This window comes from Trichechus manatus, unplaced genomic scaffold, assembly GCF_000243295.1.
Source record: "Trichechus manatus latirostris isolate Lorelei unplaced genomic scaffold, TriManLat1.0 scaffold00073, whole genome shotgun sequence".
Lineage (NCBI taxonomy): Eukaryota > Metazoa > Chordata > Mammalia > Sirenia > Trichechidae > Trichechus > Trichechus manatus.
In genome coordinates this window covers 8,086,164-8,102,535 of record NW_004444009.1, presented here as the reverse complement: position 1 = coordinate 8,102,535, position 16,372 = coordinate 8,086,164, and the positions used below count along the sequence as shown (strand labels likewise).

The window sequence follows — 16,372 nt, the reverse complement described above, 5'->3', positions numbered from 1 at the left end:
CTACCACTTACCTAGTCTCATCTGTGAAATGGGTACAGCAATACTCTTCTTAAGGGTTGTTGAGAGGATTACCATATATGAGATTATACATGTAAAGCATTTAATACAGCTCAGAGTCAACAAACAGTGCCTGTATTAATGCTGTTAATGGCTTTGGCACTTTAACACCTTGTTGATGGGCACAAGTTGGCCCCAGCCTGAAGGGAAGGGTCATGCCACTCCTAGCACACCTGTAGCCACTGCTCAGCGGGGATTCACTTATTGAGCCATTCCCAATACAAACAGTTGAATGGGGCGGGGGGTTGTTTTATAAAACAGCAAACAGATACGTGTATCTAATTATTTGTCTGCGTGTCCCTGTGGATGCATATACACAGAAGAGTCTGGAAGGGTACTCTCCAAGCTGCTTGGAGTGGTCGGCCACAGGGAGGGGACTCGCAGAGACGGTGACTGACAGAACTGTCACTTTGGACTCTTTCTGTAGTGGTTCCGTTTTTCATAAGCTTGTATTTTGTAATGAAAAAAATGGAATAAATGAGTGTAAAGGAAGCATTTTCAAGGATTGTTTGATGACATGAGAAAATGTTCCTGAGACCATGTTATGAAAAACAGGATTCAAGACTTCGTACATTATAATAGTTATATACGTACATATATATGTCTGTTACAATGTACAAAGTCTTGTATGTTGATATTCATCTTATCATGTGTATGTATTTTATAAGATGAATATTGACATATTGACCATAACTCTGAATATGAGATTATGGGTGGTTTTGCTTTAAACTGTCATTATTTTCTAAATTTGTGTATATCACTCTTATAAAAATTTGAGAAGATGTAATTGAGCTTATGCTGGAGCCCAGGTGAGGCTTTCTAGTCAGGATGGGAAACGGAAAGGACTCACTCAGGTGTAGGCAACACTGACAGTGCTGCTGAGGTGAGCCTTAAGTCACAAGCCAGAATCAGGATCCTGAGAAAGTCAGAAACCCTCTGGTGGTGAAAATTTAGTCCAACAAATTTAAACCAGTGGGTAAACACATCAGATCAATGATAAAGTACCATAAACACCTGTTTTAAAATTTCACATCATTTGACCTGACTGGAGAAAGCATTTCCCTTGTCAGTGTGCCAGGCTTCCCTTGCCTGCAGCGTAGTGACAGAAGTAGGAACTCAGGGTACTGTAGGTTCTTGGGGATAAATGGAGGAGGATGGCTGGGAGGATTCTGGGAAGGAACTATCTCTGGCTCCCTTTATCTATACTCACATCCCAACTGTCACGCTTCAGGGCCCATTGCTATGCTTTGTTGTTTCTTCAGGCCTCTTGGGGCTTCCAGAAACTGATACTCCAATGCTCTTGTGGTAACTTTAAGAGACTATAACTTTCAATTAAAATAGCGTGTGGAACTCTTAGTGCCTTCTTGGACCCATGTGGAAAGTGCTTGGCAAATGCTAATACAATCTGAGACTCTGAATCAGTTAACAAAGGAATATTACTGAATGCCTACTCTCAGGAAAGCTCAGAGGATGAGCATTAGATTTAGAGATACACTCCAAAGGTTCTTTAAAAAACAGACAAACCGTCCCCGTGTGGTGAATTCTGTGACTGAAGGGCATGACCCAGGCAGTGTAGGATATAGTAATTGTCTGAGTTTCCTAGTGCTGCTCCTTTGCAGATACCACGAGCGGGTGGCTTCTAAAGGAAAAGAAATTTATTTGGTCACAGTTCTGGAGGCTAAAAGTCCAAATCAGGGTCTTAGCAAGGTGGATTCCTTCCTTGTCATTAGTCCTGAACGTCCCTTGGTTCCTTGACATTTCTTGACTTGTAGATGATCCTTAACATGGTGCACACACACACACACCCTCATCCCTTCTGTGTCTATTCTGGTCTTTTTATTACTAGGAAGTGATTAGGTTTAAGATAAAATGGCATAAACGTGTTAACATAACAAAAGGGAAAACGCTATTTCCAAACAGGATCACATCCTGTAGGTTCAAGGGCCGGGAATTCAACACATATTTTCTTTTGAGGGGCATAATTCAATCCACAACAATAATTGTGGGGTGAAGGAGGTAATCTGTAGATTGTAAGTGCATGGAATACTTGGATGGGGCCCCCCCATAGGAATGTTAAGCAGCAACTGTACTCATCAGCAAGCTTGTGTGCAGGTCCCTAGACTCAGCCAAGTGTATATTGTATCACCCAGGAGTGACCCTGTGAAAGCTACTTTGCTTAATGATGTATCAAATTTTTAAAAAATATTTTATTATGTTTCTGGTAAAATTTTACAAAGCAGTTAGGTTCGCTTTTGACAGTTCCTACAAAAATTGTTCACTGGCATAATTTACGTTTTTCACAATGTGTCCCTGTTCTCTTTAATTCTGCTCTGGTTGGTCTGTTTCCATTACTCTAGTTTTCCTGCTCTCTTATCTTCTCATCTTTGCTTTAGAGTAATTGTTGACCTTTTGGTCCTGTCAGGAATTTGAATGGAAGAGTAGGAAAGGGGAGGGACCTTGCTGTTTTGGTAATTTTAGTAGCAGACCAACTCAGAGGAATGATAAATTGCACTAAACTTGATATGCCTGATGCCACCGTGATCATCTTTGGAAGACTGGCCAGGGTCCAGGCAGATGACAAGTGACTGTTCTAACAAAGAGGTTGGTGGCCTGGGTTTGCGATAGCTGCAGTCTCCAGAGAGTGTCTAGTTAACTTGCTGGGAAAATGGTACAGACTCCAGCAGACCTCTCTTAACCTTTGGGGGAGGAGCACCAGTACCCTGATTTAAATATAGCTGTTGCCGCCCCTCGTATTTATCAAGTCCTAACCTCAGAGCAGTCCTAGAAAGGTGGGTGGTGGTATCCCCATCTTACAGATGATGAAACTGAAGTGCAGAGGGGCTGCAGCATTTGCCTGAAGTTACAGGGTCAGTGCCTTAGGCAGATATCAGGCCAGACTTGTGGCTCCTTTGGAAGCCCATGCTTTCCCCCCCGACCCCTGCCAAGGGCTGTGGGGGGTGGAGAGGACGAAGGAGGATAACTCAGGTGATGCATGTGTTTAAATACATTGTCCAAAATAGGGTTGCCTGGTGGTGGAATCAGCGCTTTTGTTCAGAGGCTGCTTCGGTTTGCCCTGCGCCCAGCCCTCCCATGCCTGTCGGTGCTGGAGGGAGCCACCAGCCAGCCGTAGGCAGCAGAGAGAAATGAGAGGTAGTAGGTGGTATAGAGGAGGAAAGGGAGGAGTAACCGGTGTGGCTGGCTTTCCCCAAATAGACAAACAACAGAAACAGGACTAAATAATCTTCCCAGGAAATTCTGACCTTACGTGGTAACAGTGTGGAAGTGACAGGGATTCTGGCTTGGAGAGGGGGTGTTTAAAGCAGCCTCCAAGGGCTCAGCTCTAGATTCATTTAAATAGAGGCATTTATACACACACAAGCAGGTACAGGCACATGTCCATGCGTCCTACATGCTGTCTTTTGCTCTTCTTGCCTCTTTCACACGCGCACACACACGTACAAATGGACGTATCTTTACTCATATGGGCAGATGTTACGTGGAGACAGATACAGAGAAAAATACAAAGATTCCTGTGCTCAGCACACACCTGCCAAGGAAAGGCATGCAAGTGAGCTAGACCACTTAGCAGGCTTGAAAACACACACACGTGCATATGTTCCTAACAACCCACCCCTTTCGGCCCATTTACTGCTCGGTCTCCTATTTCTGTACTTTGAGATACCAGGAACTAATTGTCTTCATCATCTGGGAACCCTCTCCCAGAGGACACTGGCAGCTGCAGGTTTTCCTTTGTGTTATAGCATCTGGAGCTATAGCGAGGAGCGTTTGGGTACCTGTTGCAGCAAAGTGGCCGTCCTCTGCCTCAGAGCTTTGTAAACTGGAAAGCACTGAACAGCAGTATTTTTATTAGACTTCACTATTAAGTCCTGGCTTGGCTCACAGACCTTCCTGGAGCAGTCATTCAGGACCAGTGATTTTTATAACAGCCATATTACAGGGTTTGCTCCCTTGATAACGAGGACCAGTACAACAAGCATCTCACGTGGGGTGCTGTGTTGATAGGACCTGCCTTACATTCAGCTCTCACTGGACAGTCAGTGGAAGGTTCTTAGCGCTGGGCATCACTCAGTCATGATTGCATGCTATCCTGAGCCCTTCCCCCAGCCTCAGCCATGTTACGTGGTTCTGCTCAACATTATGTCCTTGGCTCCCATTGTTGAGCCCTTGCTGTGTACAGGCGGACATCTTGGGCAGTTACTTCCAAGGCCCCAACCCCCCCACCCCCCGCAACCAGAGTAGTTGGGTGGGGAACGTTTTCCTGGACCAACTCTGCATCCTAATCACTGGGGTACAGGTGAAAATGCAGATTCCTGTTGTCTCCCTTCTAGACTAATTCTTTGGCATTGGGGCCAACAAATGAATCTATGCTTAAATCTGCTCCCCCTACCTCCATGGTTTTTCTGCATAGTCAGGTTTGGGAAGCACTGGTAGGGTTTCAAGCTCTAGCGAGTGAGAAATGTTGGGTTATCGGATAATAGGTCTTACCTGATTTGCCTCGGATGTCACCAGGAAAATTGTCTAGACAATTGTTTTGTATTTGGTTACTGTTGGCCCTTTAAGAACTGGTTCTAGGGGTTGGGAGTTGGGGGTTGATCAGGAGTGGTGGCTGGCTCTGAAGGGGCCTGGGGGGTTCCCCACGTGCTCTTCTGCCCTGGTAGTATTCAAGCTCAAGGAATTGGCACTCAGTGAAAGAATGTTTGATTTCCTGTGGAATTTTTTGCTGTCATAGGATTTGACCCGGTTGGACTAGAGAATAGATAGATGGTTAGTGAGCATGTGACTTGGCTGATGGCGGAGGGAGTGATAATTGTTGAGAGTAGTTGGGGAGAGGGGAAATGGAGTAAGATAGAGGGCAAACCCCCTTTGTCTGGCTGAAGGAGGTGGGGCTGGTGGAACAGCAGTTCTTGACTTAGTCTAGCACTCATTCTAAAGGCTGACCAGGCAGCGGGAAATAACTCCCAAATAGTTTCTGACAATGAGAGCCTTTTGAAACAGTGGTACTTGGGCCCACAGCTTTGTGCTGTCTAAGGTCACAGTCCAGTTGTGACTCCTAACGGGAGCTTCAGAGGCATTATTTCATAGCTGTAGTGCTTTGTCAAGTGTTAGGAGTGTGAGGATGAGCATTAGGAATATTTATGCTGTAAAATCTTCCAATTGCTCTTCAGCACAGCTTTGTTGTTGTTGCCATTGAGTCGGTTCTAACTCAGGGTGACCCCATGTGTGCAGTATAGAACTGCTCTATAGGGTTTTCAAGACTGTGACCTTTCAGAAGCAGATTGTTGGGCCTGTCTTCCGGTATGCCTCTGGGTATCTTCGAACCACCAACCTTTTGTCTAGTAGTTGAGCACTTAACTGTTTTGCACCACCCAGGGACTCCTACGTCTCTGTATTGAGCATCATGTACATTACTTGTGTGGTGAGTATTATTGTCCCCATTTCACAGATGAGGAAACTGAGGTTTTCAGAGATTGAATAACTTGTGCAAGGTCAGATATCTAGTGGGGCAGAGCTGAGATTTGACTACAGTGGCCCTTCACATCCACGCGTTCCGCATCTGCAGATTCAACCAACCACGGATTGTAAATATTTGGGGCAGGGAGGAGAGGGGAGAGGAAGTTGCAAAAAGCAAAACTTGAATTTGCTGCTTGACAAGCACTACGCTGAATCCATGTGAATGAAGTGATGTGTAGGTATAACATGCTGTAGCTTCCTGCTATTTCACAGGTCCTCAGTCTCTCTCCAGCACTTCTTGTTTTGGAGCATTGTTCACCTTGCAGCTGATGTATACTATGTAGTTAAGCCTACGATGGTTGCATTTGTGCTGAATGTGTACAGACGTTTTTTTCTTGTTATTATTCCCTAAATGATACAGTACAGCAACTATTTACATAGCGTTTATGTTGTATTGGGTATTGTAAGCAATCTAGACATGATTTAAAGTATAGGGGAGGATGTGTGTTGGTTACATGCAAATACTATGCCATTTTATATAATGGACTTGAATATCCTCGGATTTTGGTATCCATGGGGGATCCTGGAACCAATCCCCCGTGGTTACTGAGGGACCATTGTATTTGTCTCCAAAGTCTGCATGTGTAATGCTTCTTCTGTCCTGCCTAGGAAACCTTGGGAATGAGGGCAGGTGATTATAGGAAGGATGTCTGATATAAAGGCAGCCCGTGGGGACAGGAGACTGAGGACACTTAACTGATTCTTGGACACCAAAGGGTTTCTTTGCTGGGAACTCCTGGGTTTGCAGTTAGCAGCTGGGGGTGGGAGTGCCAGTTTCCATTGGTGTTTAATGCCTAGGTTGTGACCTGTAGGCTTTGCCACTGTGATTGGTTCCTTTTGTAATTTCAAGATTGACCCTTAGGAGGCTGCTTTCACAGTCACCCTGGAAGACCACCCAGGAAGTTCATCTGGGGTAAAATGGTTCAGTGGCCTGCTTTCCTTAGGAGGTGTGAATACCACACACACACACACACAGACACACACACACACAGACACACATACAGACACACACACACACACAGACACACACACACACCCTCTCTGTGTCTTTGTACTAGCTATTGTTCGTACGGGTGTCTTTGAGTTCACTAGAACCCTATGGGAATGATGCTAGTTTTGAATTTGTGGGAACAAAAAGTAAACAATTCTCTGTACATGTTTAGAATTCCCTTCTCTTCTTGTCTAAAGGTGTAGGGTGACAGTGTGTCCCACATTTTTGGGGGCAGACCAAAGCTTAAATATTCTGTGTTCAGTGTTGTCCTAGTCAAAAAGTCCTAGAAAATTAGTTTAGGCAAATGATAATCAAATCAAGTCAGTAATTTTTATAATAAAATGTGCCTTAGCTACAGAAATTCTAAAATTCACAATTTTAGACTGAAAAAATAGGATCACTGTTAACAGAGGAGGAGTGACAGGCTTTGTTTTGACTCTTGAATGAAATGGCAGACAGAAAATACTAAATAGGGAGTAAACTTCAGCTTACTTTCCTTGCCAGAGGGATGGGGATGGGTGAGTATTGGTGCCGTGTGTGTTTGTGTTTGTGTGCGTGCACGTACCTGAACTTGTAGAATGTTCATAAATTCAAAACAAAATTTATAACATTTTGATGAAACCTGCTGCTGTCGAGTCGATTCCAACTCAGCATCCTATAGAACAGAGTAGGACTGCCCCATAGGGTTTCCAAGGCTGTAAATCTTTACGGAAGGAGACTGCTATATCTTTCTCCCTTGGAGCGGCTGGTAGGTTTGAACCACTGACCTTTTGGTTAGCAGCCAAGCGCTTAACCACTATGCCACCAGGGCTTCTTAGAGAGTTAATTAACATGGCATAAATGTGCTACTAGCTGATCATCTTTTTTTTTTTTCAGGGACAGAAATAGAGAGAGACACAAATCACCCCGGAATAAAGATGGCAGAGGGTCAGAAAAATCTGTCACCATCCAAGCTCCCACTGGAGAGCCCCTGTTGGCAAATGATTCCACTCGGACAGAGGAAGTTCAGGTAAGGATCAAAGGCGTTCTGAAAGCTTACTGCCACTTGACCAAGGTTCCTTTTCGGTAAATGTTTTCCTAAGTCTTGTTGCCATAGGTTCTCTTGGGTTTTTATCTTTGTTTTTCTGGCATGTTAATTAGTTTATCTATGTTCTGTGGTTTCTTGTTGGTCTAAGGAGAGCCTGTGCTGTTATTGGCTAGCTGAGGGATTTTTCTGAAGTGTGACTGGTTGGCTCTCTTTGAATGGTGTTGAAAAGAAGCCAGCAAGGTTGATGACAGGGCAGGGAAGGGAAAAGTTACAGGCTAGAGTCTCCAGAGACTCATTCCAAAATGGAACAGTATAAGAGAGGGAAGGAAACTCCCTCTCCAGAGAACCTAAATCAGTGTTGGAAAGAAAAGTTAAGAGTTGGGACACGCCAGACTGAGCATCATTGATGAATACATAAAATAAATCAGGTGCTGTACACTCAGATATATGGTTAAAAAAAAAGAATCTGTTGCCATTGAGTTGATTCCGACTTATGGCGACCATCAGCCTTTCAGTTAGGGAAACATATAAATAAATGAAAGAGGCCCTGGGTAAAAAATGAGGAAAAAAATACAGCAGGCAACCGTGGGGGTGAATAACAGTCGGTGCCACACCTCAGTGTTTAGGGACGTGGTATGGCATAAGGCAGAGTCTGTGGCAAACTGGAGACTGCATTTCCTGTATAAAGGGAGCAATGGCCCTTTAGTTCCAGACGCTTATTACCATTCAGGAATGCAGGCTCAGTGTTACTGGGCCTTGCAATTTTTAAGGAATGCTGGAATTTATGTGAAATCACCCAATTTTTAAATATTGGCAGTTTATTAATTTTTTAAAAAACGCGTGTGGGTTCTTCTCTCAGTCTCAACTGGCTGGCAGCCCACCAGATTTAAATAAACATCTGAGCTATACTCAGAAACATGTTTGCACACCCTCCACAGCTCCTGAAAGATATGCATGTCCTGCCTTGCCCCTAAGTAAACAAAGTGATGTATGCACGCACAGTAGTAAGGATATAGGGATATAGACAAGCATACGTCAGTACACAGCTAGAGGTGCAAACAGTTATGCATTTTTAAGCAGAAATATGGACTGAAGTTAGAATTCCTCAGAGCACACAAGTGCTTCTGGGACCCAAAGCTGCAGTCGTGGGTTGAATGTGGGGCTTGTTCAGTGATGAGCAAATGCCTTCAGTGCTGTTGCAATGCCTGCCTAGGTGATGGGTGGAAGGATGGTGGATGGATGGGGACAATTCTAGGATTGTGTGTTTAGACCACCAATGAGTGGCTCAGGAGGTCAGTTTCTTTTTCGATGTAGATTCAGAGATGTAGTTGCATTGCAAAGGCATCTCTTTCTTTGCAGCCTCTATATAACTTGTAGCTCACTGGGAAGCTGTGGTAGGAGCTCTTCATGTTTCCACCAGGATGATGTGGTGGGGAAAGCACTGAAATGGGTATTTGGAGGCTGTACTGCTCAGCACCTGTGTGACCTTGGGCAGTTACAACCTTTGTAGGCCTCAGTTGCTTCATCAAAAAACTAGGGATTGGGTTAGAGGTTCTAAGAGCTTCATGCTTAAGAGGACCTTTTGGACATCTACATTTTTTTAGGCACCAAACCAACCAAACACCCATTACTGTCGAGTTGATTTTGACTCATAGCAGCCCTATAGGACAGAATAGAGCTGCCCCATAGAGTTTTCAAGGCTGTGATCTTTACGGAAGCAGATTGCCGCATCTTTCTCCCTCAGAGTGGCTGGTGGGTTCGAAGCAACGACCTTTAAATTTAGCAGCCAAGTGCTTAACCACTGTGCCACCAGCGCTCTCCTTTTAGGCAGAGATGTGCACAAATTCTTAAATGAATAGAGGATTTAATTAGGAACTTCGTGTGCAGGAAAAAGGGTGATTGGCTAGATTAGGGCAGTGTAGTGGTCACAAAAAGTGACCACAAGATACTAATAATAATGACTTTAACATTGATAATCAATTGAATGCTAGATCCAGTATAAAACATGGAATCCAGTACTTGCCTTCAGTCAAAGCATTACAAAGTAAGTTATTTTGTATGGCCTGTGAACTCACCTTATGTTAAACCATGTACATCTTTGGGAGCCCTGGTGGTGTATTGGTTAACAGTTCAGCTGCTAACCAAAAAGGTCAGCAGTTTGAATCCACCAGTCGCTCTTTGGAAACCCTGTTGGGCAGTTTTGCTCTGTCCTATAAGGTTGCTACGAGTCGGAATCGACTCAATGGCAGTAGATTTGTTTTTTGTTTTTTTGGTACATCTTTGAGTTTGGTTTTAAACTCCCTCCTCCCCCTCCCCATTTATTTATTTTTATTTTTAAATTGATCTAAATGTACATATGGAGAAATGAACAGATTGGAAGGGTACAGTTTGATGAGTTTTAAGAAATGCGTATGCCCATATAACCCACATCCCTATCAAGGTACATATTTCCATCACTCCAGAAAGTTCTCGTATGCTCTTCCCCATTAATACTGCACCTGCCTCTATCCCTCTAAGACAACTCCTGTTTTGATGTGTATCACTGTAGGTTAGTTTTAAGGAGTCCTGGTGGCGCAGTGGTGAAGGTGCTTGGCTGTTAACCAAAAGGTTGGTGGTTCAAACCCACCAGCTGCTCCATGGGAGAAAGATGTGGCAGTCTGCTTCAGTAAAGATCACAGCCTTGGAAACCCCATGTGGCAGTTCTACTCTGTCCTATAGGGTCACTATGAGTTGAAATCAACTCGATGGTAGTGAGTTTGTTTTTTTCTTTTTAGATTAGTTTTGCCTGTTTTAGAATTTAATATGGTTGGAATTATAAATTATATTCTTTTGTTTTAGACTTTTTTTCACCCAGCATAATAATTTTAAGATTTATCCATGTTTCGGTGAGTCTCAGCAGTTCATTCTTACTGAGTAGTATTCCATTGTATGAATATACCACAATTTATCCATTCTCCTGATGATATTTGGGTTGTACAGTTTTGGGATATTATGAATAAAACTGTTAAGAACATTCTGGCACAAATTGTTTTGTGGGTGTATGTTTTCATTTCTTTTGAGTAAAAACCTAGAAGTGGGATTGCTGGACCATATGTACAGATATTTAAATTTATATGAAACTGCCAGACAGTGTTCCAAAGTGATAAGAGTCCTGGTTGTTTCTGACTGGTGTCTTAAACAGCAGTTTCTCTCGTGGTAAGTGATACTCCTGACTTTCCAAGTTGAAGAGCTATTGTTCATAGTTTGAGACCTTCACCACTACCACCATCCCTTGCCGCAGCCTGTACATCTCACAAATCTTATCATTTTGATTATTTCTGGATTTGAGATCATTATTCTGTTATAAGAGATTTCTATCTTGCCAATTCAGCTATTATTAACTTAAGCAAGGTTTTTGTAAGTTGGTATCCTACTCATTAATTTCACCCAACTTGTCACTGCATCTGGATTGTGTTTTCCAAGTTAAATCATATACACAAACCTCTTGGACCTCATGTAACTTTTTAGTACCTTCTTGTTCTGTTGTTGCTCTGGAATAGTCATAGTTGCCAGTGAAACAGCGAGATGGTTTAAAATCCTAACATTTGGATCTTGTTAATGAATAGACTCATTGCTTCAACTAGAAACTACTTAGAATTTTAAAAAGAGAGAGAAAGCAAGAAAAGACAGACACATTATAATAATTATGGTTATTTCTATGCCCTAGATGTTTAGTTTGTTATGAGAACATGTGTTTCGGGAGGAATTTTTGAGCTGTTGTGGTCACAGGTAGATTTTTTTATTTTTTATTATGGTTTGGGTGAAAGTTTACGGAGCAGATTAGTTTCCCGTTCAACAATTTATATGCATTTTTTTTTCCACGACATTAGTTGCAATCACCTCAATGTGTCAGCACTCTACCCCCTTCCTCTTTGAGTTCCCTGTTTCCATTCACCCATCTTTCCTGCCCCTTCCTGCCTTTTGAACTTTGTTTTTGAGCAGATGTTGCCCTTTTGCTCTCATATGGTTTATTGTTCTGAGGAGCACATTCTTCATGGGTGTTGTTGTTCACTTTATACGTCTGTCTGTTGTTTGGCTGAAAGGTGATCTGCGGGAGTAGGTTCAGTTCCAGGTTTGAAGGGTGTCTAAGGGCCATAGTCTTTGGGGTTCCACCAGTCTCTATCAGACCAGTAAGTCTGATCTTTTTCATGGATTTGAATTTTATTAGACGTTTTTCTCCCACTCTATCCAGGACCTCCTATTGTGATCCTGATCAGAGCGATCAGTTGTGGTAGCCAGGCACCATCTAGTTCGTCTGGTCTCAGGCTAGTGGAGGCTGTAGTTCGTGTAGTCCATTACTCCTTTGGACTAATTGTTTCCTTGAGTCTTTGATTTTCTTCACTCTTCTCTCTAGATCGAAAGAGACCGGTAGTTGTATTTTAGATGGCTGCTCACCACAGGCAGATTTTTGAATTCTCTTAGCTTGGTCGATGAGAAATGCTGTCAAAGAGTGATATTGATATTTTGTAATGGGTCTTGACATCTTGTAGAGAGTTAAAAAATGTGGACTAGTTGCAGGTAAACTGTTATTTGTACAGTTGGTTCTCATTATTTGCAGTAGGTATATGTTCTATAAAGTTGCTGTGAACATTAAATTAACGAATACTCCCAGGGGAAATATGGGGTCAAGTTCTTGCAAGCCTCTGGTTACAACATTTTTGTCAACCAATCAGTACATTACCTTGTTTTATGTGTGTTTCTGTTTAAAGTCACCTTATTTAACATATATGATTGATTCATTAGCATTGAACTCACTGCCAACGGCACTGTAACTTGAACAAAGCTTATCTAACACATGCATTTTCTCTGAATGGCACATTGCAGCCTTCTTGCACTTAAGAGCACTAGATAGCATTTCAACACTTGCTTGGGGACCATTTTAAACAGCAAAATCACGAACAAAAAGCGAAAAACGTGGCACTCAATAGACCACCGAATGGATGCTTATTGAAAGCTGAAACAAAAAGGTAGAGTGTCACCTTGTTTGACCTCAGCTGGCAATGTGTGCACTGGGCAAGAAAAATTTTTTGCTGCTGCGCATCTGACTGTGAAAGAGCCTCAGTATTGATTTGGGGGATACAAATCAGTTTTAGTGAGTAGGCGAATTAACAAATACAGAATCTGCAAATAATGAGAATTGACTGTGCATAGCAATGAGTATATATAAGTCCCCTTGTTATGCCATTAGCTCTTCAGAACTATTGGAGGGTACAGTAAGACTCCCCACTTACATAAGTCAGACTCTGTAACCCTTTATAACCCAGCCATGAATTGAGAAGGAAGTGCAGAGTTTTACTCCACAGGTGAGTTCTTACGTGGTTATTCTAACAACAGGATTGTTTATTGCAGGGCAGATGGCTCCAGGTCCCTTGGAGCTTCTCAGGATTTCAACACAGCAGGATGATATTCAGTGTTATGGTATATATAGTAATGAATTGCCAGAAAAAACAAACAGAAGGACTAAGTTATATTTTCTCTATTTGATCAGATAGATACATAACACATTTTGAAAAATGTCGATGAATATTGTTAAAGTTAAAAAAACTCTTATATTTAAAGAGTTAAGCTTCCAATTTCTAGAAAGCCTCTGCTTGTGGGTTGGGTAAGTGAGGCGGACCCTCCGTGTTCTCCTTGTCTCCAAGTGCTTACTTTGGGTTTTTTACAAATGACCTGCGTGAGTTGCTCTTCATCCACACTGTTTTCTCCCCATTAGGATGACAACTGGGGAGAGACCACCACGGCCATCACAGGCACTTCAGAGCACAGTATATCACAAGAGGACATTGCTAGGATCAGCAAGGACATGGAGGACAGTGTGGGACTGGATTGCAAACGCTACCTGGGCCTCACCGTTGTGGCCTTTCTTGGACTTCTAGTTTTCCTCACCCCTGTTGCCTTCATCCTATTACCCCCGATCCTGTGGAGGGAGGAACTAGAGCCTTGTGGCACGATTTGTGAGGGACTCTTCATTTCTGTGGCTTTCAAACTCCTCATTCTGCTCATTGGGACCTGGGCACTCTTTTTCCGCAAGCAAAGAGCTGACGTGCCACGGGTGTTCGTATTCCGTGCCCTTCTGTTGGTCCTCATTTTTCTGTTTGTCATTTCCTATTGGCTTTTTTATGGAGTCCGCATTTTGGACTCTCGGGACCGAAATTACCAGGGCATTGTGCAATATGCAGTGTCCCTCGTGGATGCTCTCCTCTTCATCCACTACCTGGCCATCGTCCTGCTGGAGCTCCGGCAGCTGCAGCCCATGTTCACGCTGCAGGTGGTCCGCTCCACCGACGGCGAGTCACGCTTTTACAGTCTGGGACACCTGAGGTAAGGGGAGACACTGGGGAGGCGGAAAAGGGTCACTGGTGCCTTGATAGAAGACAGGTGGTCTGCATCATAGAGGGGGGCGATGGTTGATGCACGTGCTGGAACCATGGGTGGGCTTTCTCTTCTGGTTCTGGTAGTAGCTGTGTGAGTGTGTCTGGAGAGGGTGAGTGCAGGGGGCTGTTCATGTGCCTTGGCTCTCCTGACTTGTGAGTGGGGCAGGGCGGTTGCAGGCTCTCCTCCAGGTTGGGGTTTTGCTGGGCCTGTTCTCAGAGTTGTTCGCAGCTCCCCAGAATGATGGAGAATGAATTCATAGCAACGACTGCTGACCTTGCCCTTTAAATTGGCCTGAGTGATGGATAAGGTCATCAACAATTCCATTTTGCCCAAAATAGTACACCTGGTATACCCTGTTGTCACAGTGTAATTTTTTTTTCCCCCAATGTAATTCCTAATCACTCTGTTTTTTTCTACTCTCAGAGGTGCCCTGGTTTGGCCAATAAATTATATATTCACCTTAGAGACTCGCCAATGAAGAATTAAGCGCACATTAGAGACTCTAAATGTGCAAGGGATGACTGTTTTGAAAATGTATGCATGAGAAGAAAGTAGTGATAAGTTGGAATGTTATACTTTAAATCTATGCATAAATCTAAGTTTTTTTTTGTGGTTAATTAAAAGGCTGCTAATTATTTTATTCTTGTTTACTCTGAGGTAAGCACTTTGTATAGATTGTCATATTTAGTCTTTACAGAACCTTGTAATGTGGATATTATTAATCCTTATGTTACAGATGAGGAAACTGAGGTTTGAGGGATTTGAGAATTTGTATACAATAGTATGGCTATCCTCATTTAGGATTCATCCCAGATATCATGAAGCTGTGGTTGAGTTAAGTGCCCCCAGTATATTATCTCTTACTTTGTTTTTACTGGTCTATTTTTATCTGTTTTCCTCTACGAATAATGAACTCCCTGAGGATAGGGGCTGTGTCTTTCTCCTCATTGCATCCGGTGGTGCAGTGAATTACTTAATATGGCCTTTCTAGCCATAGTCTTTGTAACTCCCACCAACTGACTGAGTGGGACTGTGCAAATGGGGTGCTTATGGCTCACCAAGGGGATTGGATAGCTTGTAAGTGGTGCCATGCAGATAAGGTATATGGAACTCTACGAGGGGATTGGTCAGTTTTGCCTTCCGCCAGGCTTAAAATGAGCCATCTCAGAGGTGGAGAAGGGAGGATCTCACCACCACCAAAGAAGAGGTAGGAGTGGAGCGCATCCTTTGGACCCAGGGTCCCTGTGCTGAGAAGCTCCTGAAACCAGGAGATAGAGAGAAAAGAGAGCTGTAACACTGAAGACAGTGAGAAGCAGCATGGAGAAAAGGTGGCGGCAGAGGCAGGAGACCGACAGAAGACAGTGCGGTGGGCTTCCCAGCCCACATAATGAGAAAGCTGAGCGTCTTCAGGCAAGAGGCTTGCTGGTGGAGTAGGATACCTCTAGGCACTTGGTGGAGCTAGGTTTGCTGACCCACTGGGCTAGAGCTGAGAGCCTTCGGGCCGAGGGTTACTGGTGGAGTAGGGTGCCATTGGGTACTATTTATCAGCAGTGCTAAAAGAGCTTTGTAACACTTACCTGAGTAGGGCAGAGGCCGGTGGAGAGGCTGAGGGGCCAAAGAGAGGTATTCCTGCGGGCACAGCTGAGAACAGGCTTTCCTGATGGAAGAACTGTATTGTGAGTGTTCCGGAACCTGAATTGTAACCTATTACTTGCCTAAATAAACCCCGTAATCATGAGTATCATCTGTGAGTTCTGTGTGGCCACTGCAGTGAATTATCCAACCTAGCAGAGAAGTAGAGAGTGCCATGGGAGGGACGGTTGGTGTCAGAATTGGTAAAAAGGTTGGAGGGTGGAGACATGTCTGACTTCTGTCTCAGAGGAATCAGCTTTGGGCTGTTGATCTTCATTCTCATTTCCCCCAGTGAAGTTAGAGGAGGCCAGATGCCTCTGCCACGCTGTTATTACACATCTCCAGTGCCTTGTACAAAGCACGGCTCAAAGTTGGCACTCAGATGGCCACTGGAGGAATGAATAATCTGAGAAGTCTGACTTCAAAGCCTTTGCCCTTCCTACAGGGCTCTTCTGCCTCCATAGGTAGTATATGCTCATTTGTGTAACCTGCGTGGCACATAGTTTAAGCATCGTAGCTTTACTGCTGTGATACCGTAGTAGGCAAAACAGCCAGAATCGGCAAGGGCACTTTAGTGGGTATCAGAGCGATTGACTCTGTCATATTTTTGGCTGGGACCCAGGAGGTGGAGTCAGGCCACACTGCCAAACCATCTCTGTGTTGACACACACCAGCTTTCATTCCTCTGGCTCTGCTTCTACCACTCGAAGACCGAATGG

At 43.7% G+C, this 16,372-nt stretch overlaps 1 protein-coding gene across 1 annotated transcript in view; it reads left to right on the top strand.

Moving 5' to 3' along the window:
* Positions 1–16,372, top strand: part of VANGL1 (VANGL planar cell polarity protein 1) — a 56,817-nt gene that overhangs the window by 13,275 nt on the left and 27,170 nt on the right. The window contains exons 3-4 of the mRNA XM_004380361.2: positions 7,457–7,589; positions 13,360–13,967. Coding sequence (XP_004380418.1) covers positions 7,457–7,589; positions 13,360–13,967 — 741 coding nt within the window. The remainder of the gene's footprint in view (positions 1–7,456; positions 7,590–13,359; positions 13,968–16,372) is intronic.